The sequence below is a fragment of the Bison bison genome, unplaced genomic scaffold, assembly GCF_000754665.1.
Source record: "Bison bison bison isolate TAMUID 2011002044 unplaced genomic scaffold, Bison_UMD1.0 scf7180017864383, whole genome shotgun sequence".
NCBI classification, from domain to species: domain Eukaryota; kingdom Metazoa; phylum Chordata; class Mammalia; order Artiodactyla; family Bovidae; genus Bison; species Bison bison.
In genome coordinates, this window is record NW_011494955.1 from 7017079 (window position 1) to 7039360 (window position 22282).

The following is a 22282-nucleotide window of genomic DNA, read 5'->3' on the forward strand; positions in this document are numbered from 1 at the left end:
TAATTTTTTTAACCTAAAAATTGCTGCCAATAAAAACATTTACATGTGTCCTTTGTAGCTTTCAACCTGAATGGCTTCATAATAGGGAAGCCAAAGTCATAGCCCTCAGTGTATAGTTAGCTTGAGGTTTGCCCTCATGATTTCCAGGTGTTTCTGTATTCTTTGGAAGCTTATTCTGCTAAAGGACAACTGGTGCAGGTTCAGCAGTTCCCCTTAGAACCATTGCCAATTGAAGGAATCTTTCACATCCTGAGAGTCAGCGGAAACCCTATCATTAATGAGAGTAGACTGGAAAGTTGCTTTATATACTTTGTAACAGAATCTGAGCTGTTAATGCAGTGTGCTGGATGTATACAAGCCTGCCGACTGATACACTGTCATTTAAGGAAAAGAGTCAGCTAGAAAACATTGATAATGACTAAAGTAACATTGGGAAATATTTCTATTGTTTCCTACTCTGAGTTTGGTCATGTTTGCATTTCAGTTTTTGGCTTTCACCCCCACCAGTGACCAAAGACTTGACCACTCAAAGTCCAGCTCCTCAGAACACTGCTCGACATGGACACCGGAGTGATTGAAGGTGGATTAAATGTCACTCTCACCATCCGGCTACTTATGCATGGAAAGGTATGCAACAGCTTGGGAAATTGGGTCATAGTAACTGCTAGAGGAGGGGCCAGGAAGAGAGGGCATGGATCTTGGAGCTCATCAGATTAGCTCTGTGGGAAGTCTGGCTTTAGCACTCCTTCTCTGGTGGACTAGATGAGACTGTAGTGGGGAAATGGACAGACTTTACTAGGAAGCTCCACTGAGCACGAAAGGCTTAACCAGAGGCTAGAGCCAAAACTATCTGGATGATAAGATTTTTCTCATGGATGTTGTTATAGCTTGTGATAGGTAGATTTCCACTGCCCAAACAATTTTGGGTAACTTTAAGGTGAACTGGTATTTGATATTTTTAAAAATGATTTATATTAAAGACAGCACTTCATTACTCCACTATTTCTTGACAATTCTTTGATAGCTTCCCTTATGTTTTGAGCAAAGAAAATAATAAGCCTTTCCATTCTCCTTCCCAGTGAATCCTAGTTTTTCCATTGCTTTGGATTGTTTTAAAAATTACTTTTTGTGATAACCAATGCTTCAAGTTTCCTTGTATTTGACACTAGTATTCTCCATTGTAGGAAGTTGGCAGTATCATCGGAAAGGTAAGGCATTAGTTGAACTCTTAATCACTATTTAGTCAGCCTGGGTTTAAATAATAATTGGAACTCATTTTTGACTTTCCCTCTTTCAGAAAGGAGAATCAGTTAAGAAGATGCGCGAGGAGGTGAGTTATTGGGGATGGAGGGATAGGGACTGTTAACTTGGAAAGTTAGACACTTCTAAAACAAAAGCAAAGTTTTTGTTTAATGAGAGATTGGTAGGGAGAAGTTTTTTTTTTTTTTTTTAATATTTGGCTGCACTGTGGGAACGTGGGATCTTAGTTCCCCAACCTGGGCAGTGGAAGCATGGAGTCTTAACCACTGAACCACCAGGGAAGTGTCCCAGAAAAGGGAAGATCTTAATAGGAGAAGCTGGTATTTTTCTGGCTTGGGTTATTTGTATGACAAATAGTATGCTGGGAAATGTAGTTTTAGGAAGTCTGCATTCAAGACTTAAAGCAGCTTCTGTAGTTTGTTGGAGGATAAATATGGAGCTGTATTTTAAATGATGTTGATGATGCCTTTAATCAGGATCATGTACATAGGCAGCTTCTTGCCCGTCTTGTTTAAGAGGGATTATTTATATATTTGTATGTGTGTCTGTGCTTAGATTTTTTTGTCTATTAACCTTTTGGCTCTGTTTCTATCCAGAGTGGTGCACGTATAAACATCTCAGAAGGGAATTGTCCTGAAAGGATTATCACTTTGGCTGGACCCACTAATGCCATCTTCAAAGCCTTTGCTATGATCATTGATAAACTGGAAGAGGTTTGTTGTTCCCTGCCCCTCATTCTTTATTTTTTATTGCTTCTTGATAGCTTAGTGATTTCCAAGAGCTTTTAAAATTGAAGAACAGACTAGGTCATAAAGCTCTGTAAATGGGTTCTTTACTCCCATTCAGCATCCCCAAAATTGGACCATTTATAGTTAAAAAGTCACTTCAGTTGGTTAGAAAAATACCATTGGCCATAGAAGAACATGAGTTTGAACTATGCTGGTCTGCTTGTACTTTGATTGTTTCAATAAATAATGTATTACAGTAGTATAAAATATGTACTGTGGAATTACACAGTCAGCGATTGGTTGACTCTGTGAATGTGGAACTATGGATAGGTTATACTTGGACTTTTGACTGGGGTGAGGGGTCAGCACCCCTAACTTCCAGCTGTAGTTAGAGTGCTCACTTTGGCAGCACATATGCTACAATTGGAATGAGACAGAAGAGATTGATGTGGCCCCTGTGCAAGGGTAATACACAAATTTGTGAAGCATTCCATATTTTCCCAATTATGAGTCATTGGGGGTTTATATATACAGTGTAAGGAATATAGTCAGTAATACTGTAATAACTTTGTTTGGTAACAAACGGTTACTAGACTTACTTAGATAATTTTTTTAATGAATTTAAATGTCAAACAATACTTGTACACCTGAAACCATAGTGTACATTGACTGTGCTTGAATTTAAAAACAAGAACAAAAAAACCCCAAATAGTTTGTTATTAGGGACTCTAAAAAATGTGAAAAAACAGCATCTTTTACTTCTTTACCAACAATTTGAAGGTATGCCACCATTGTGTTCATAATTATGTCCCCTGACTCTTAGTTGAGTGAACTAAATTAATATGGATTTGTTAGGAGCCCTGCTAAATACTAATATACTCTATAAATACAGGTAGGCAGTTACACATTTAAAAAAAAGCCTGGTAATTGTCAGAGCTATACTTGGAGGGGAGGGAATAGTTATCAGAAGCAAAATGTCAATAGTGGGGATTTTTTTTCTGTTTATTAAACTTTCTCAACCTTACAGTGCTGAACCATCATTGCCCTCGGTTCATCCAGTTTTCAGCCTCCCAGCTTCTGTAGTAATGCTGGTAATAATGCAATTGATACTGCAGGCAGAGGAGGGCTTCTGGGCTGTTGCTAATGCCTTAATGGTGCCTGAAATCTTACTCTTGCCAAGATCAGAAATGTTATCTTTCTGACCTATAAGACCTTGCTAATCCAGAGCTTGTAGCTTTAAAAAAATTCAGAAAATCTATTCATACTTTAACAAATAAGAAACATGGTCTTGACTTAAGGGGCTTATGTCGGAGAAATTCCCAGGTCTATCTAAATACATACTATATACATAGAGATTAAGCTAAATCCTCAGAAGGATAAATTTAATTAGTTTATAGACAAGATGCAGCATATTGTTATGGGAGAGATTATGGGCTTTGAAGCCAATACAGTCTTTTAGTTTAAAATCTACAACTTTTCAGTTGTGATTGGGGTAAGTACTCAGCTTCAATTTCATACCAAGAAAAAAGGATAAATAAAAGTACACTATTTTTAATCTCTATGTAGTTTAAGAGGACAAAATTGGTCACTTGAATTTGGGTTGCATTGTCTCATCTTTTCTCTTCATGTTTAATGTTGACTTCACCAGTATTGTTTTATTTTGCTGAGAAAACTTATTTTACTTAACAAAATAAGTTTTCTCTCTACTAAGAACACTGCTTCTGGCATGAAGGAACATATATTAAGGCTAAATCTGAGGATATTTGTAGGCCATTTTATTTTTTTAGTAATAAGTTGTTATTGTTTGGGGCAGGGGCAATGTTTAAATGTTGTTGGAGATCATGACATAATATGTCCCTTATAAGGTTGTTTTATGCCAGTTAGGGGATCCCAGGGATCTGTTTAAACTTGTATATTCTTGTGGTGTTTTGACTAATTTCTTTTTGTAGGACATCAGCAGCTCTATGACCAATAGCACAGCTGCCAGTAGACCCCCAGTCACCCTGAGGCTGGTGGTCCCTGCTAGTCAGTGTGGCTCTCTCATTGGGAAAGGTGGTTGCAAGATCAAGGAAATACGAGAGGTTGGTTAATTTGTGCTCTTTCTCTTTTTAAAGTGTAAATTCTAAATGAGTTTCCTCTACTAGCTTTTATTATCTAGGAAAAGTTAGCATTTATTGAGATGAAGATTTGTATTAAAGTAATAGTCCTAGAAGACTATAATTTGGTTGATATGCATATTTTTCTTAGATTTCATATATTTCAACAACAGTAAATCAGAAAAGTTAACCAGAATTTCCAGCTATTGCGTGGGACCTGTTGGTGACTTTTCCATGAGGCTACATGATCCTTTTTTATGTCTAAAGAACTTACAATTTGATATGTAATAATATCAAGTGTTTTTCTTGGCCAAATTCTTAAATAGCTTGGAAGAAATGAAGGTATATTGGGATATAGTTGTAATTCTCCCTTCAAAATTATGAAAGTTAATGGTGAATTATGGGAGCTTTTATTTATATCTGGGAGTTACCGAATTGGATGTTGGGATGAAATTTGAACAGCTCCTATTCGAATTGGACTTATCTGGGAGCCTATTGTACGTACTATGTGAGCAGGGATTTTTATTTTGCTCATTGATATATTCCAAGTACCTGGGATGGTGCTTGGCACATAGAATGGGCTTAACATAAACATTTGCTGAATAAAAGGTGGGTGATATTTATGAATATTTTGTTTGATGACCCACAGAGCTATCATTAAATGAGAGGAAACTGTGTAGAAGGACCTTTCTCTTAAGAGCAGGTTAAATTTAGGCTGTTATTCAGGCTTATTCTCAGCTTTCAGAGGCTAATTTATTTATAACTGTGATTAAACAATCTTATCTGGAATAAGGAAAGAGAGGGGAGGGAGGATTAAAAGGGTTAGATAGGAGATGGGATAAATGTTTACTGAGTTTTAGACTCTAAAATTTCTGCAGGGAGATGTAAATGGTATGAATGATCTGTTTCTCTGATTTTTAAAATTTCTTTTTACCCCAAAGAGTACAGGGGCTCAGGTCCAAGTGGCAGGGGATATGCTCCCCAACTCAACTGAGCGGGCCATCACTATTGCTGGCATTCCGCAATCCATCATTGAGTGTGTGAAACAGATCTGCGTGGTTATGTTGGAGGTAAGCCCTCAGGCTCATGCTGAGAATGGGGGGGAGGGTGATTTAGGGAGACAGACTGATCTATATTTAGTAAGACTAGAATTAGGTGAGGCTGTTAGAAGCCTCACATGGGGGTGGGGAAGAGGTTCCCTGAGTTCATCTTTTCCTTCTCCCAGCTTTGACTTTTCTTATAGTCCAAGCAAAAATAGAAACTTAAGCAGCAGTGATCATTTGGTTTATAGCAATTTTAGCAGGGTTGGTAGGGGGAAGATTTGCTACTTGGAATTTGAGGACAAAAGATGTATCTGGGGTCTTGAGAAGCTAAGTTAAATTGCCTTTCAGGTTACAGTATTTTGGCTACATGCAACTTTGATATGTTTAAATTAATTTCTATGTTATAAGGCAGGATTATTCAAAATGATCTATAATAACAAAAAATATCCATAGTAGTGTTTCTGAATGACTTACGAGGTCCTGGTGGATGCTATTCAGTTAACAAAAAATAATAAAATTAAGGAGAATTAAACCTTTCTAGAATTGTCATAGGGAATTGGTCCCATATTGGTGAGAAAGGAAAGTAGAACTTTTAGGTAGAGTTTAGGAAACTATTGACTGAATCATTGAGCTATTAATGGAAAGTCCTGAATTACCCTAGATAAAAAGTTCGGGGGCTTTATTTCCTATTTGATTTTATTTCCTATTCAGGTCAAAATGTAGTTACAAAGGTACATGGGTACATCTAGAGGTTTTGGTTTTTTGTGTTAATTAGCACAATTTGAACACATGGAAATAATGCCTAAATTATTACAGGGGAATCTGCCTTGATGAGAATTAGTGTGAACTGTATAGTCCACGGACCATCTTACTGTTTTAGAGGCAAATAACTGCTGATGATTTGAGATTAGATCTAGCCAGAGACAAAGTTGATAGGTGAAGGGGTGGAAATAATAAAGTTTTTAATTTAACTGACCTGTGTGAGCTTAAGCCACACAGCTGAAGCAGCTTTGAAACCTTATCTCTTTTTGTTTTTTTCCCCTCTGACTCTCTCCCAGTCCCCCCCGAAGGGCGTGACCATCCCGTACCGGCCCAAGCCGTCCAGTTCTCCGGTCATCTTTGCAGGTGGTCAGGTAAGAAGTTTTTTATTGCTGGGCTAAGGTGAACAAGATTGTATTTGAAATGTCAACTTTGCCAGCAGCACACCAGGCCACTCTGCATGCTTGCTGAAATCTGTACTCTGGCCATAGTTTGACCTGCTTTCAGTTTTATTTTTTGTACTGAAGAAAGCTATGAATGCCACCTTATTTAATTATTAGCAGGCATTGGGAGTTTTGTAGGCACTCGGAAGAGGTAATCTACTTAGTAATTTAAGGTGGGTTGGGTTAGAAGAAAAGATAAAATTGCTTTGATGTCACTGCTCTCCCTACCCCCACCCCATCCATGTTTTTTCATGTGTGGGGTGTTCTTTAGAGGTCCAAATAAAACATAATAAGGAGTTGGACCTCTGAAATAGATTCTTGGATGGTGGTCTCAAATTGGGGGCTCCTGAAATTGAGTGTCCTACAAACTTCCCCTTTTCCCCACCTCACCTCCCCTATTCCTACCCCTTCACTCCCAAATTCCAGTGTGTTGTCCCTGGGCTCTTAACCTCAAACACTGGTTTGAACCCACATGGCATAACTGAAATCAGCTGGGGTAAGGGTTCAGTGTCTAGGAGCGGGAAGAGCATGTTGGGCTGTGACCTTTGGTGTTAGAGTAAGAACACCAAAGCACCCCTTGGCCTCTCCTCCTTCACCAACCTAAACTCTGGATCCTTGGTACATGGTTTATTCTGAAGTTAGAGTTTTATGACAAAAGGCACTGATTAGCACCATGTTAGTTTTATGCTTTTTGGTTAGCGTTTGAGGCATAGGTCAGTTTTAAAATAATTGGGATTCAGGCTGAAATAGTGACCTTCATTTTGGTAGCTGCCTAAACAAGTACAAGTGTCCCTTTTCCTACGTGGGGCTGACCTGTTAACAAACGCAGATAACTCACCTATTTCCATCTTGTATTTAAACTGGGGGAGCTCTTAGAGTCCATCTCATTCCCATTCTATTGAATTGTCATAAAACTGAACAAGTTTTGGGGAACTTAGTTTGTCTTGTAATTCTGGAAGCTTTCATAGGAAGTTAATCATATCACAGTTTTGTACTTTTTAATACTAGCATTGTACAAACTGGTTTGGTCAAAGTGTGCTTCATGAGTCTGGGTAGTTAGGCGGATAAACAAAGGCCCAGAGTTAGAGTAGCAGGTTTAGCTTCAGGTGTTTTCCCTTCTCCCCTGGAACTACAAGTTCCTACTTTTCTGGATTCTTCCAGGTCACTTGGGATTATCTAGAGTCCATACCGCACAGCAGCAATCCTCTCTGTTTACAATTCTACCTTCATTTCCCTTTCCTTCCTTCCCCTTCCCACTTCCCCCTTCTTACCTCTTTGCTTTCCTTCCCTCCCTCCCCTTTATTCAGTTGACCACTCTAAAAGCTTGCAGCTTCTTCTTCCATGAGTGGCCCTGTCTTGGATTATTCCCATGGGCCTTTTTAAATGGACCAGTTTATGCATTGTCCACAGGTGAACCTGTGTCTTTTGTTCCTTTGTGACAAAGTGGGCTCTATAGGGGTGCAGTTTAATCCCACATTGACCAGGAGCTGGCATCAGCTCTGTTGCCCCACTCCTTCATTCTTACTGAAAATAGTCCAATTGTGCAGTGTGAAATCTGCCACTATAGGTAACTTTTTTTTTTAATTCACTGATTGCAGCTCGTTTCAAATTGTGTTGTGAGCTCCTTTTTAAAGGAAAAGAAAAAATTAAACAACTTTTTTTGTGTGAATTTCATGCTGGTGACAAGGTGCCGGATTGACAGCCCTGGAGACTGAAATCCTCTATTTATCCACAGGACAGGTACAGCACAGGCAGCGACAGTGCGAGCTTTCCCCACACCACCCCGTCCATGTGCCTCAACCCTGACCTGGAGGGACCACCTCTAGAGGTGAGAGGGGATGTTCAGTCTCCAAGGCTCACTCAATCCTTCCGCCTCAGCCGAGACTGCCAACACGCGGGGGGCCAGTGGCGCTGGTGATTTTTGTGCTGTGGACACCACCTGTCCACGGGGACCTGGACTGACCCCCCCACCTCATTTCACACAGGCTGCGTAGCCCACCAGATGGTAACACCAACTCTTTTTTTTTTTTTTCCCTTTTTTTTTTCCTTTTTTTGTTCAACCCCTTTTCCCTGTCTCCTATTCCTCCTACCCCGTTTTCACCTTCCCACCCCCACCTGGGTACACTTCTGGGGGTACTGGCCACTGTGATGTGAGAAGCTTCACATCCTGTTAACCAGCTGCTCCTTTCTTCCCTTCCTGATTCTCCTTGCCCCCCACCCCATTGCCCTAAAGACCCAGCTCCCTTTTTGGGAGGTTATGGTGTGGGGGGAGGAGGGCGTAGTGGGAGCTGCAAGTGCCTTTTATGGAGGGGAGGTGGGAGAAAGCAGGATCTAGAACATAAGATTTTTTCTTTCTTTTTTTTTCTATATGTATTCCTATGGTCAGCTCCCTAGTGCTAGGGACCCAACTAGCTTCCAGTGCACTTAAGGTCATTAGGCAGATGTAGAGAAAAGTCAGATAGGAAAAGGGAAGTGTTTTGTTTTAACATGCCGTGTGGGTCTGTGCAGATATAAAACATGTCACCATGATTGGTAGAAGGGTTGGGGTGGTTGAGGAAAAAAAATCATTTTCCTCCTAGGCCATCTTGTACAAAGGGAGAAAGAAGGGGGCTCAGGCAATCAAGGCATTGTTTAATCCTATCTCCCACATTTTCGTTAAGAAACAAATGTGTTATTTTGTCTTTGATTGCAGGGAACATGGCTCCCTTTATAGGCATCCTGAAATAAGCCATCATATTTAGGGTATAAAGAAGGCCAACTCGGGTCTGACTGTATTTGTGAGATACCATCTACTGCTCAACCCCTGGCCTCCCCATTCTCTGGTTCAACTCTGGCTTCCTGGCTAGTTGAAATGTCTCCCCCTACCCCCCCACCCCCCAACTGGGTGGCTGTCCGTGATTGGTTTTTAATAGGAACTGTTTTCCTCCTTTTGTAGGCCTATACCATTCAAGGACAGTATGCCATTCCACAGCCAGATGTAAGTTTTGTTTTCACTTGTTTTGAAAAGCTCCCTCTCCCTTCCAAAATTGTCTCAGTCCTTTCTCCATGTAGGCAGAAGTGAGCTGGGTCTCAAACATTTGCAGTATTGTTTCCCTCACAAGGTGAAGTCTGTATTTTGGCCCTTAAATAATCTTTAATCAGGAAAAAGTAGCACCTTGTTTTGAAATTTAATCCCTGGAAATTATAATAGATTATTATATTCTACTTTCTCCCGTGTTACAGATTACTCTGAAAGAGAAATGTTCCACTGTTTACCGTCATTGGTTATCCCAGGGCACAATGTAAATTCACAGTGGACTGTGCATCTTTGCATGAAGTCCTTTCTATGGAGGGAGGGTGAGGGAGTGGGAGGTTGGGTTCGCTTTTGTGTACTCAGTCTGAGGTGGTAATGTAAAAAGCTTCTGGAGGGGTGGGAAAGGGACTTATTTACACAGGGAGGGTTAGGAAGTGAAATATTTGGATTCAACTCAGTGAAATTCCTTGTCACTGAAAACTCCAATTTAAAAAGTGCTGGTATTTAGACTTTTAAGGGCATTTCCTTCTGCACTTACTCTCTGCCCTTACTAACCTTTTCAGGTGCTGAGCTTTAGATTTGAAAAGTTGGAGTTTGGCTTTTGGTTAGTGGTAGGCCCCCGGAGGAGAAGTAGACTTGAAGAGAGATGGTTTTACAACAGCCAGGACAGTTTATATAGATGAAGAAAAATAGCTTTAGAAATCATAGGGTCAGGGTTGCTAAACCCAGTTTGGTTTCGCCTTAATCTCTCCTCCTTGCAGTCTCCCTATTCCCTCATTTCCTTCCCTCCTCCCAGTACTGACGGAACCCTGCATGGTGTGTTTTTCCCTAGCACCACTGCACAGTTTGTTTACCTAGCCTGTCTGTGCTTGTCCCTGGGGCAACTGTTGCAATGGCTGCAAACACCTTCATTAAATAGCCCACAAGGGGGTGGTTGTCAGGCGGTGCTGCTGCATTTCACACACCCCAAACGCATATATTCTCTTTGTACTGATACTCTATTTCTAACCCTCACCTTCTTGTGCCCATCCCCAGGATTGTGATACCAGCCCCATTCCTTAGCCTCTGTCATAGTTTGAGTAGTAGCCAACTTTGAGGATCAGGAGCTCTACATTTTCCAGTTTGAATGTGCTTGAGCTTTGGCTGTGTTACTCTTTTAATGTCAACCTCTTCTGTTTCCTTCCTGCAGTTGACCAAGCTGCACCAGTTGGCAATGCAACAGTCTCATTTTCCCATGACGCATGGCAACACCGGATTCAGTGGTATGGATACCTCAGTGTTGATTTTTGTAAGGTGTAGTACAAGACAGAGGCCAGCCCCAAGGTCTCCATTTGACATCTGTTTAAAACAAACTTCATTACCCAGCGTCCTGCTGGCTTAAACTTGGCTGTTTTCTATGGCTAAACCGAAGGAGGTAATATGTTTGTTAACTTGGTTTTCATTTGGGGTGAGTTATTCTAAAAGAGAAAAAAGAAAGGCCCTTGGAAGGTTTGGGGTGAGATCTGGGGATGCTTGTCAGGCAAAGGGTAGGCTGATATTTCTTCTAACCCGTCCTTATCGCTGCCCCTTTGATCTGATTGGCACCCCCTTTCTCTCCACCAGCTATTCATAGATCTGGGTAGAAACAATCCATTTGTGTAGTGTGTTTTTGTTTTGTTTTGTTTTTTTGGGCTTTTCTATATAAGGAATAACTTGTCCGATAGGGTTAGGATGAGACCACCAAACTCATTTTCACTTGTATCTTAACAGGCATTGAATCCAGCTCTCCAGAGGTGAAAGGCTATTGGGGTAATGATTAAAAAAAAAATCTGTAGTATTCTACTGTTATATTAATAAACTGGTGGGAGTCTTGTTTCACTGCCCATGACATACCAGCAGAACATGCACATGGCAAAAAGGAGCTGAGAGAGCAAAGCGGGGGTGGGCCTGGTGCCCCTGAGGGTCCCTTGATGGATCTGGCCTACCCCCTTCTAAAAATGTTGTTTCAGCAGCCACAGCTGAGAGCAGGACTAGACTTACAAGTTAGCCAGCTGGCCTTGTCTAGTCCAGGTGTCATATAGATGGGTATGGGTGTTTGCTGATAGGATTTTTTTTTTTTTTCTTCTTTTTCTTTGGAAAGCAAAAACCAGAACAAATTATTGAGCAAAGGACAGGGAGTAGTTTGGAGACATGAAATTCCCACACCTCACTGCCATTTCTTTCTCACTGACCTGTAAGTGTAGGTTAGGGTAAGGGTGTTGGGATTGGTTAATCTGGTATAGGTATATTTAAAGCAACTCTGCATGTGTGCCGAAAGTCCATGTTACCCAGTAATAGGCATGTAGTGGTGCTGGTGATAGCATCAGGTGAGATAAAATTGGGATACAACAATAGGAAATCCAACCAGAAAAGGGGAGAAGTGCAGAAGTACTTGGTTAGATTTCGGTCCTGAGAATTGAGGATACCACATCCCCTTGCCCCGTGCTTCCACCCCCTTAGACCCTAGTAGCCTGGGCTTTGCAGGAAATGGCATGAAATCAGCCTCTTTTGTTGGTACAGAGGAACCTTTCCAGCATTATTTCTACACCCCTCTCCCCCTCTTTCCTCTTTGGAGGCTTCCAAGTTAGAGATGAATCCCAACAGCCAATGCTGGGTTTCCAGTTCATTTTCCTTCTGTTAGGTTAATGTGCAAACCAGCGGGAGTTGTATGCTGTGCCTTGAACTTCTTTGCTGTCTTCTGTCTTTTAGCAGGTTTGGATGCATCTGCTCAGACTACTTCTCATGAACTCACCATTCCAAACGATGTAAGTAAAAACAGAGATTGGGCTACTCTTAACACCTTGGGGAAGAAAATGGAGTTACAGGCACTAAAATTCTTAAAACTGTAAAATCTCAAATAAAAACTGATGGAGATTGATGAAATTATTGTGTGAGTTATCTTGAGCCAGAGGAAACTTTTTGTCTCAAATAGAAATTCCCATTTGCTTTTGCATCTTGTAGAATCTGCATATGTAATCCCTAATGGAGTGGTCATTAGATGTTATCTGTGCTGTCCAACATGGTAGTCACTAAGCACATGTAGCTGTTTGAATTGAGAATAATAAAATGATAAACTCAAGTTTGTCAATCTCACTGGCCACATCAATGTTCAGTAATGACATTATTAGTGTCTACGGTATTGGAGAGTGCAAATGTTGACCAATTGTTTACTTTTTTCCTAGGCAAAAGCGTTAGAAATTAGCCAGAATCCTTGTCACTATAGTAAAGTAATAATCATGGCAGGATGAGTTAAGGCATCTTTATTGCCAAAAACAGAATAGGTTTATCATCATCTTTGCACTGCTTTGTCTTTGGAATTAGTACTCTGAAAGAAATAAGCTAATGGTCCTAGGAGTCACTCAGTTCAGAGTTGAATGCCATGTTTGTGGGCCTGAGGTATAGAAGCCTGAGGGGTGGGGTGGAATGCTGGGACCTAGCCATGCAACTCTTAATTTGGTATGCCTTGTTTTTCTTCCTTAAGTTGATTGGCTGCATAATCGGGCGTCAAGGCGCCAAAATCAATGAGATCCGTCAGATGTCTGGGGCGCAGATCAAAATTGCGAACCCAGTGGAAGGATCTACTGATAGGCAGGTTACCATCACTGGATCTGCTGCCAGCATTAGCCTGGCTCAATATCTAATCAATGTCAGGTAAGGGTTCCCTATCTTTTGTGTTATTGGTGCCAACACAAGTAATGTGTGTGTTGGGAAAAGTTACACTGTAATATTAAGTATGGGATTCTCTGGGGGATGGAAATGGGAAGGGTAGAGATTGCAAAAGAAAAAGTATCTAGCTCTACTTCTCATCCTTTAGTATAGGGGGGGAAAGTAACCAGACTGTAATGAGTTTGCATGGGGTTGGGGAAAGGGAAGTGGATTGTTTGCATTTGACTTTTTGTTGGTTTGGGGAATGGAAGGTATGGAGCATGTCTTCACTTTGTAGGACTGCTCTGGCTGGAGCACCCATACTGACTTAAAACCAAATGTAGGTCTCATTGTAGGTGTCATACAGACTAATACTTCACTGGGTTTAGGCTCCCAAGCACCCTTAATTGAAATAAAGATAATGACAGCAAGATAGTTTCTTTGAAGCAGTCATTACTGTTTATTCTGAACACATCCATTTGTGCCATTGTGTTCCATTGTTTAGAGCTTGTGTGAAAGGAGAGGTACAGGTATTGGAAGTTTCTAGAAATGCTTAGTATTTTCTTTACCCCCCACCATCTCATCTCATCCCTTATTGACCTGCTGAGGTTTTACTTTTCTTATCCAAAGGTAGCTAATGTTAACACACACAGTTGCAGCAGCACTGTTACAGTTAATGGGCATCTTGCAGGGCATTTTGTATTTCTTGCTTTCTCAGCACATGTGCTTAAGTCATGTTCTTAATTGCTTACTAACATCTTAAAGCAGCCCATTCCGTAAGGGACTTAGTTTTCCCTTTTATGTAGACTTTTACCTAAGTTGTTTATCTCTGTCACAATTAGTTGGTCTCTGTTGTATAGACAGATTTTATGGGTTCCTGAATGTGTAGTGCAAGGGAAAGGAATTCATAAGTATGGTATGGGGTCTATTTTTTTGCCATGCTTACGCTGACCATATATTTATTCCATGGTCTTTTATCCCCTGTAAGAATTTATCAGTTCCCCAGTAGTGGTTCCATCTGTTATCATATCTCTTCATGCCTTGAGGTATTTTCTTGTCTTTGTGTAGAAAAGATTTCTATACCTAGATCTGCTTTCTATCGTCTTGCTGTTTGCAAGGGTTTGTTTCCCTGTTTCTGATTGTGGTGCTGTATTGTTAAGAGGCAAGAATTACGTTCTTGCAAGCTGGACGCGTCTGCTTGAGTAGATGTGCACTGAATATTGTCAGATAGTGTTTTCCATGTAACCTGCTTGCCTGACCCCTCTACTGGGTTGATGGCTAAGTCTTAAGGAAGCAACACTTGGGTCCGCCTTCATTTCTTGATTTAGTCACTCTTTTCAGGACCATCCTTTTTACATGAAACTGCCCGAGCTGTGGATTTGGGTCAAAACTTTAAAAAAAACTTGATTTATTAACAATCAAGGACTATGCATGCACGCAGCTAACTCATATTGGCCCAATTTGAACACAGAAAGAAGACTGATTTTATTATGAATACTAGGCAAGAAAGATGTCTCTGTTTTTAGTAATAGACTTTGAGAGTTTCTGCTGATTGTGGCAGCTTTTATGGATTTTAACTGTCCTTGGATTTAGGTAGACAAAATGGGAGTCTTGAGGAGCCTCCCTGCCTTGGAAGAGTTAGTCTTATGCCATAGGATGTCCAACAGACTTCAGCACATACCTGCAGTTCTGGCATAGGCCCATGGAAGCATTGGGAGCTACAGGTCATCACTATTACTTAGAGCTCATTTTAGAAGTAGAAGTGATGTTTTTAGTTCATTAAACTAAATTTTTCAGCAGTGCATGAAGTTTCTCTTCTCTAGTTTTGTAAAGTCTGTGTAAGAAGCATGGTCAGTTAAACAAAAGAACCTTCTTTTCTCCTCACCCATCACCAGAAATAAGGCTTATCTATGCTTCTGTTTTCAGCAATTTTCATTGAAAATGCTACAGAGTTTGAAATGAGTGACCTACTTTGGGCTCTTGTCCCTTTCCATCCTGATATGTTAGTTAGTTGACTGGCAATGGAAACAAATTTTGATATTAATTACAGGGGAAAAAAAAACAATTTGAAAAATTCTCGGGGTTAGTGTCCCAAAGCTTCACAAGTGCTTGGTGGATGAAACATTTATTTGTTTGGGAATTGATGAGTATTCTTTCATTTTCTGCTTGAAGTCTTTTTCTGCCTTTTGGGTTGCATCAGTATGTCAGGTACATGAAAGTGTGTGATGTCTTTTCTCAGTCCGTCAGCCTTTTCTTCACGTAGAAGTTCTCGATAGCATTGGAATGGAATTTGGCAAAGTATGCATTTTTAGAGGGTGGGACCCAGAATAAAAGCTTGTCACAAGCTGATAGAAGTTTTCTTAGTTGGCAACAGAGGCACTTACTGATAAGCGGATTTTGTCCTGTACTTTGCCCTTTTGTGGTCTTCCCTTCCACCCACCCTTTTTTTTTTGTTCCTTTTTTTCCTCTGTTACAGTTTAGAAAACGCTAAACCCTCCTCCCAGGCAGCCTCCGTCACGATCCCCGATCACCTCAGCATCAACCTCTCTCAACCCTCCACCCCTTCTTCTTCTTCTTCCTCCTCCACCACCACCCCCTCGCTCGCCACAGCGGGGACCTCCGACGCACCCTCCAGCCTCCCCAACCCTCTTCCGACCGCCCCTTGTGTCTCCAGTCTGCTTGGCATGAAACCCATCCCTCTCCTGGCTCTAAATGTTGTGTCTGCTGCTAAGGGTACCGGGGCTTCAGCTACCACCACCACCACCTCTGCTGTGCCATGTGTAACTAACAAACTGAAAGGCGAGAAACAGAGATTCTCTCCCTACTGATGGCATATGTCTTGGGGCACCCCTCAAGTATTTCATGGTTTTTTTTCCCCTTTGTTAATATTGGTGAGAACCAAACAATTGTGAGCTTGTGACCGTTTCCTTTTTACTGTTTCGGGGGGATGACAGGGTGGGGGTAGGGGCTATGGGAAACTGTGTTTAGGTTTAGGCCATTTCTGCTGAGTGCCTGTTTCAGAGTCTGACTTGTTGAATTCTTTATCTAGAGCCACAGTTCTTGCTCTTCTTTCTCATTCTGTTACTTTTTGTAGCTTTATTCTGCCTTGCAATATAACAATGTGTTAGGCTCTGTGTTAATGAATAAAAAATTCTCAGTTAACTTTTTTTTTCTTTTAATTATTTCATGGTTAAGTTATCAGCTGTCCTCCTTGGCCAGATTTGTGTTTCTAGTTGTAATAAAGTTGCCACAGTAAGAACCTTAGTTGACTGCTGTGTAGGAAAGAAGTTTTTTCTTTACCCAGAATGGGGAGGCAAGTTGGGAAAAGTCTAATAAAGTTTGCCAGCTTCTGTCTGCATTCCTCTGAACTAGTATTACTTAAATCTCAAACAACCAACCAGTGACATTGCCTCAAATTTGGCAAGATCCTGCCTGTTTATCCTAAATCAACTCTGATTACTCAAACAGGACCCTTTACCCTTTTATCCCCACCAACCTGTCTGTACCAACCCTGTCATAACTTAGAGGATTAAAGACCTGTAAGATCAACTTTAACTCATTGATCCACTTAAGATTGTTCTAAATTGTCCAAAGCCTTATTCTTTTTTGTATCCCAAGATCACAGTTCTCTCTCCATAAGAGTAGAGATGCCCTGAGTAAAATGGTGGAAGGCCTCTGATAGTCTCCACTTAGCCTGAGTGTATATTGCCAGAATAATGAAAGTACAGTGCTCTTAGGGCTTAGGAGAACCAGTGTGGAGACTTTTTTTTCCTGGTGACCTTTTCCCACATCCCCCTTCGGCTTACATTGTTTAAAAAACTTAATTATATTGTAGTATATTAACTACAGTATATTGTTGCCCTTAAGATTGGGGCTGTAAACAAAGTCTGCATGAAGGACTAGTGGGGTGTTTCATTGTCCAGATGGGGGTTTTGTTGGTTGGTAGATGATGCTTTATCATGTGGTGCAGTGCCCCTTAGTAAGCTTTTTTAATAGCTTGCTGATACCATCTCTCCCCAGAAACCCTTTTTTTTTTTTTTTTAATTTTTTACCTAGTTCTTTACCTAATGAGTACTCCCTGAAGGATTGCTGGGAAGAAAGTCAGAGGTTTTTTTCCCCTAAGTGCTTGCTGACTAAAATCCAGAGGTCCTTGGTGTTCAATTTTTTGTAGCAGCCTACAGCTCCCCCATGTGGTCTTTCTTTTCTAGAGTCCTTAATATATTTTAGTTGGGTTTTCCCTTTTCTTTGTTCTCTTTCCCTGCCACCCCCAATTCCTGCCCATACTGGGTGTAAATTCTGGACAATTCTTTTTGAGTTCTTTTTGGTGTCAGAGTGCCACCACCTTCTTGTGTGAACTTACTAATTTTTTTAAATCCTAGATCTGTTTGCAGCAGCTCCTTTCCTGAACCTTCAGTTCCTACTTAAGTCTTTGATTAATGGTCTGTTTTTTATGTTGCCCTAGATCATCCCATTTTGAGGTTGGCAAGAATCTGTCCCCTATTAACTGTTCTCCTTTATACTGAGGTCAAAATACCATTTCTGACTTGAAACTATATGCAGTTTGTAATTGAAGGAGCTCTGTGTTTCCTGGCTTTCCTCCTGGCCAGTTTTTCAATTTGCATTATTCTGGAAGAGATTCAAATGGGGAAGTATTCATGTTCTCTTGACAAGGAATGCCATTACATTTAAAATCTTTACGAAATAAAGTTACAAAATGCGGGGCTTCCCTGGTAGTCCATTGGTTCAGATTCCACACTTCCTTTGCAGGGGGCATGGAGAGGTTCCACATGCCCCAAGGTGAGGGTGTGCTGTGCTTATTAGGTGCTTAGTTGCTCAGTTGTGTCCGTGGGCCATAGCCCGCCAGGCTCCTCTGTCCATGGGGATTCTCCAGGGACGAATACTGGAGAGGTTTGCCATCCTTTCCTCCAGGGGATCTTCCCAACCCAGGAATTGAACCCTGGTCTCCTGCATTACAGGCAGATTCCTTAAACTGTCTGAGCCACCGGGGAAGCCCTGAAGTGTGCTGCCCGCCCACAAAAAAAAAAGTAAAAATGAGACTGGGTCTTAGACATTTAGCTCTGTTCAAAATGGGAGCCAGGTCTTGCTGCCTACCTAGTATCAGAGAAGCAAGCTGATCACTGAACACCTAAAAGACCTTTCCTTCAAAGCCCCAAGCTGGATTCCAGGACTTCGAATGATCTATTTGAAACAGGCATTGTTGCCAGAAATATTTGAATGGAGAGTTTGGCCTAATAAGACCACAAATTGGGGAGCCCTTAGAGCAAGCCTAGGGAGTTGCTGAAAATGGTTTTGATTTCCACTCCAAGTCTTGAAAACTGGACCTAACAATTGTAGGTTGAGTGTAATTCTTAATCCAAACTTACTATATTTGCTCCCTCTTTAACATGGCTTAGTTAGAAAACACTAGTATCTCTTAATAGTAATAGTCTTTACATTGATAGAGAAACCCAGGACTGTTCTGTGAGCTTAGAAGAAGCCAAAATAAATCTGGGCAGTAAAGTTTCTGTGTATTGTGACCCCCCTAAGAGGGGGCTTTTGTGTGTGTGGTCTGTTTTTGAGAGAATGCTTAATGTATCCCACAGAGATACTACGAAGAGCATAGTTTGAGACAGAACTATGGTTCTGAGGTTAATTTGCCCTAGGAAGCTTGGATTGCAGGGCTTATATAGGACCATGGTACTGGTTAACTCAAGAAATCTTAAAATCAATGTCTCCCTTGATACGGAAACAGATTTATGTACTCCTTCACATCTTATCAACCAGACTAAAAGTTTTGGAGGTGAGGTACTGCCGGGCACTCAGGAAACTAACTTCGAGTTTTTTTTTGTGTGTGTGTTACAGGCTTTCCTCGGAGACGGGTGGCATGGGGAGCAGCTAGAACAATGCAGATTCATCCATAATCCTTTCTGCTGTTCACCACCACCCATGATCCATCTGTGTAGTTTCTGAACAGTCAGCGATTCCAGGTTTTAAATAGTTTGTAAATTTTCAGTTTCTACACACTTTTATCATCCACTCGTGATTTTTTAATTAAAGCGTTTTAATTCCTTTCTCTGTTCAGCTGTTAATGCTGAGATCCATATTTAGTTTTATAAGCTTCTCCCTGTTTTTTTTTTTTTTTTTTTGGCTCATGAATTTTTTTTGTTTGTCATGGAAATGTAAGAGTGGAATATTAATACATTTCAGTTTAGTTCTGTAATGTCAGGAATTTTTCAAAAAAATTAAAAGATGGACTGGAGCTTTTTCTTTGTGAATAGAAACTGGATGCCACAGTGATTTCATGTGGGTTTTATTCTGGTGTCTTGCTGTTATTTTTGCACCTTTTATCCCTCAAAAGGGTAAGGACCCTGCTTGGGTTTTTAAGCGTTTATTCCAGTGAAGATGTTTTCTTCTGTTTTACCACTCCCATCTTTTTCTGTAGCCCTTGAGCCTGCATTGCAGAGTGATCTTAATAATAGCTATAGCAAGCTGGCTGTGCCCTTGGTCCAAAAGAATGGGGATTACAGTTTTCTAAGACATGCCTGCAAAATGTAAGCAAGCACTTCCCACTGGAAGGGTGCACACGCATACACACGGAAGCAGCAGAATTTGTCTCACTGGGATTCACCTTCCTGGGAATACCTACACCCTTGTCCAGAAATCATTCTGTTTAATAAGGATGGATATTTTCTAAGGTCTGTCCTAGTACAATCCTTTATAAAGATAGACCTGTTTATACAGGTTTTAGGTTGGTGCTCTAAGTGGTTAGCATCACTTAAAGCATAAAAGGAGCAAGTCATTCAGCGTTGTAGGTAATTTCCAAAGCCCACGGCTCCTACTTAACCATGCAAGCTACCCCATTCGTTCACCAAGAAAACCCTCAACAGCTGGGCCTGCATGGAGTGGTTATATTTCAAGGTTTTTCACAGGGGTTACAATATGACAGTCCCCACCCCAGTCAGGCACCAAGATAAAAGTAGGGACTTAAAACAATACCCCGGTTCTTCAGCCTGAGCCATCACATGCTTTCACAATCTCCTGGCCTCCCCTAGGCCCTAAGCCAGGGCTTGGGCAGAGAAATGGAGGGACAAAGAAATTACATTGCCACCTGAGAAACCTCAGAGGGGAGGACCCAGCCTTAGCCTCCCTCCTCCCAAGTGCAAAATGTGTAAACAGAGTAAACAGAAAACAAAAAAAAGTGCAGTCTAAATGGCTCCCTTTCCTGCTCCTTAGGGTTTGGGCAGAAAAAGTAAAGGAACATAGGCAAGTTGGGCTTTCATGTTGCCTCACCACTGGTTGAACTCATGGGGGTGAAGCAGGAAGGGGCCAGTTTGCCCTTAACCATATCTCTAGGGCAGTATTTATCCTTCATTTCCACAGCTGCCAGTGTCCCTAGAGTTTATCAGGTGACTTGGTTAGGGGTCAGTCTCCCTTGAGCCCAACTTACGGCTGGGACAGCCCTGTCTTTATTGATTATGTGGCGCATATATATTACTTATATAAATATTTCTCTATGTACAGGGATGAGGGTGGCTTTCACGGAGGGAGGGAGGCTGGGGGCCGCAAGGCTTCACCGCTGTTGGCGTTGTCCAGTTCAGTGCTGTCACAGTCTGAGTCCTCAGGGTTGGGAGGGCCCTGGAAAAAGCAGAAAGGCAGTGAGGTGAGACGGCATCTCTTGGCAAATTGCTTCCTTCAGAATCCACTGACATCTTTGTAGTAACAAGTTAGTGATTTTACTGTCTCTAAATTTCAGTGGTTCAGGCCATTCTCCAAGGCACCAGACTGTCAGGATTTCCCCTGGTTGCAATTTATAGGTAGCATGCAAGCAACCTTATTAAGTACTCTAAATCTCCCAGAGTCTATCAGGTGAATATCTGCTCTTCAGTATGGGAGGGAACAGCTTCAGCTACAGAGTGACAGAGGTTAAGTACCTCTCTCTCTGGCCTGTGCATCTGTCAACCCAGTAGCCCTCAAATGATCAGGCTGTCTCCTCCCTGGTCAGTACCTGGTTGGTGTGACGTACCTGCTCCCCTCTGAGTAGGTCGTGGTGTGGGACGGGCAAGGAGCTGGGTTCTGGGCCAGTAACCACCTCAGAAGCTGGTGGGTCCAGTGGGATTTCTGAGCCCTGCGAGCACATGTCATCAGACCGTTCATCCGGCCGCTCATCTGTGTTGGTACTGCCAACTTCAGGTGTGCCACTGGGGGAAGGCTCACTAGCTGTGCCCTCCTCCCCATCTGATGGATTCTCTGAGCTGAAGGTAGATAGTGACTGGCGCATTTTCAGGCCCTGAGGCCACCTGTTTGTGGGAACAACCAGGGTCACAGCTTGACTACACCTTGCAGTGGAAAGCGAAGAATGCTGTTACCTCCTAATTCCATCACTCACCTCTGGCTTGAGGCCAGTTCCACTTCACTGTCCACCTCTCCTTCCTCTTCCTCTGATGAGATGCCGCGTTTCTGCAGGAAAGATGAGTGACTGGTCAGAGGAGGAAAGAGGTCAAGAACTCAGGATAAGGAAACATGGTTATATAGTGTTAGGAATGGCTTGAGAAAAAGAACAGAAGGTGGGAGCTACAGTGGGGAGAAGGGAAGGGGAAGAGGTCAGGCAGCATCCGTTTACCTGACTCCGGGTGACAGCAGCCCTGTACAGCAGTGCGGCTGGGGTCAAGTGCTGGGACCCAGCCCGGCTTCCTCCCCGTCCCGCCGTCCCTTCCCTTCCAGTTCCCAGCAGCCCTACACTGTCACCAGGTCCTACTGGTGGAGGCGGCTCCCCTTTGGCTCCCCCTGGTGAATCCGGGCTGGTGGAGCCAGGTGCTGAGCCCTCGCTTGGGGGCGTGTCTCCCCGGGCTGGAGGTGGTGAGCCAGGATCCCCAGCTCCCCCTGTAGCCCCCCGGCCCCGGGCTCCCAATGCTGCTGACAGCAGATCTGGCGATGATGAAGACATCTTTCGGAGCAGGAGATCATGGTGGAGCCCACGGAGGGCTGGAGGGCAGGCTTCCCAGGCTGAGGGTCCCCCGCCTAGCCCCATGGGGCTTCCTGGTCCCCCAGGTTCATGGGGTGGCACAGCTGCACGAAGCCCAGGCAGGTCCCCACAGCTGCCCTTGGCGCTGGCCTTGCGGTGACGAGTCTTGCCACGGCGACTCCGTCCTGGTGAGGGGGGGCCCTTAGCACACCCAGGAAGCCCCACCCCACTCAGGGCTGCATCTAGTTTGGGTAGCAAAGACTCAGTCTTGAGGATATCTGGCCTGGTGGGAGAGGGAAAGTGCAAGTTGGAGAT

At 42.4% G+C, this 22282-nt stretch overlaps 2 protein-coding genes across 13 annotated transcripts in view; one reads left to right on the forward strand and one right to left on the reverse strand.

The window, feature by feature from the left end:
- PCBP2 (poly(rC) binding protein 2) lies at window positions 1-19318 on the forward strand. Of its 9 annotated transcripts, none has more exons than XM_010857934.1 (14): window positions 14-627; window positions 1185-1208; window positions 1298-1330; window positions 1857-1973; window positions 3938-4069; window positions 5026-5154; window positions 6174-6260; window positions 8065-8157; window positions 9265-9306; window positions 10532-10604; window positions 11092-11130; window positions 12070-12125; window positions 12842-13011; window positions 18868-19318. In XM_010857934.1, the coding sequence occupies exons 1-14, from the start codon at window positions 559-561 to the stop codon at window positions 18902-18904; spliced, it is 1101 nt and encodes a 366-aa protein (XP_010856236.1). In that variant the 5' UTR covers window positions 14-558; the 3' UTR covers window positions 18905-19318. The 9 variants fall into 9 exon arrangements, with proteins under 9 accessions (XP_010856241.1, XP_010856243.1, XP_010856242.1 ...); XM_010857936.1 differs by having other exon boundaries at window positions 17-627; window positions 6186-6260; window positions 12073-12125; XM_010857935.1 differs by having other exon boundaries at window positions 21-627; window positions 6186-6260.
- Window positions 19133-22282, reverse strand: part of MAP3K12 (mitogen-activated protein kinase kinase kinase 12) — a 15419-nt gene continuing 12269 nt past the window's right edge. For 3 of the 4 annotated variants that reach the window (XM_010857932.1, XM_010857930.1, XM_010857931.1), the window contains 4 exons: window positions 21626-22250; window positions 21392-21462; window positions 21029-21302; window positions 19133-20640 (listed from right to left, as the gene is read on the reverse strand). In XM_010857932.1, coding sequence (XP_010856234.1) covers window positions 20542-20640; window positions 21029-21302; window positions 21392-21462; window positions 21626-22250 — 1069 coding nt within the window. In that variant the 3' untranslated portion in view covers window positions 19133-20541. The remainder of the gene's footprint in view (window positions 20641-21028; window positions 21303-21391; window positions 21463-21625; window positions 22251-22282) is intronic. The other variant, XM_010857933.1, reaches the window with a different exon arrangement.

What these genes read in the sequence shown, in the direction of transcription:
- PCBP2 (XM_010857934.1), top strand. Translation starts at nt 559, where the DNA reads ATGGACACCGGAGTGATTGAAGGTGGATTAAATGTCACTCTCACCATC. An exon ending in GGCTACTTATGCATGGAAAG is followed by an intron (nt 628 to 1,184) that starts GTATGCAACAGC and finishes TCTCCATTGTAG; the next exon opens with GAAGTTGGCAGTATCATCGG. An exon ending in TGGCAACACCGGATTCAGTG is followed by an intron (nt 10,605 to 11,091) that starts GTATGGATACCT and finishes GTATCTTAACAG; the next exon opens with GCATTGAATCCAGCTCTCCA.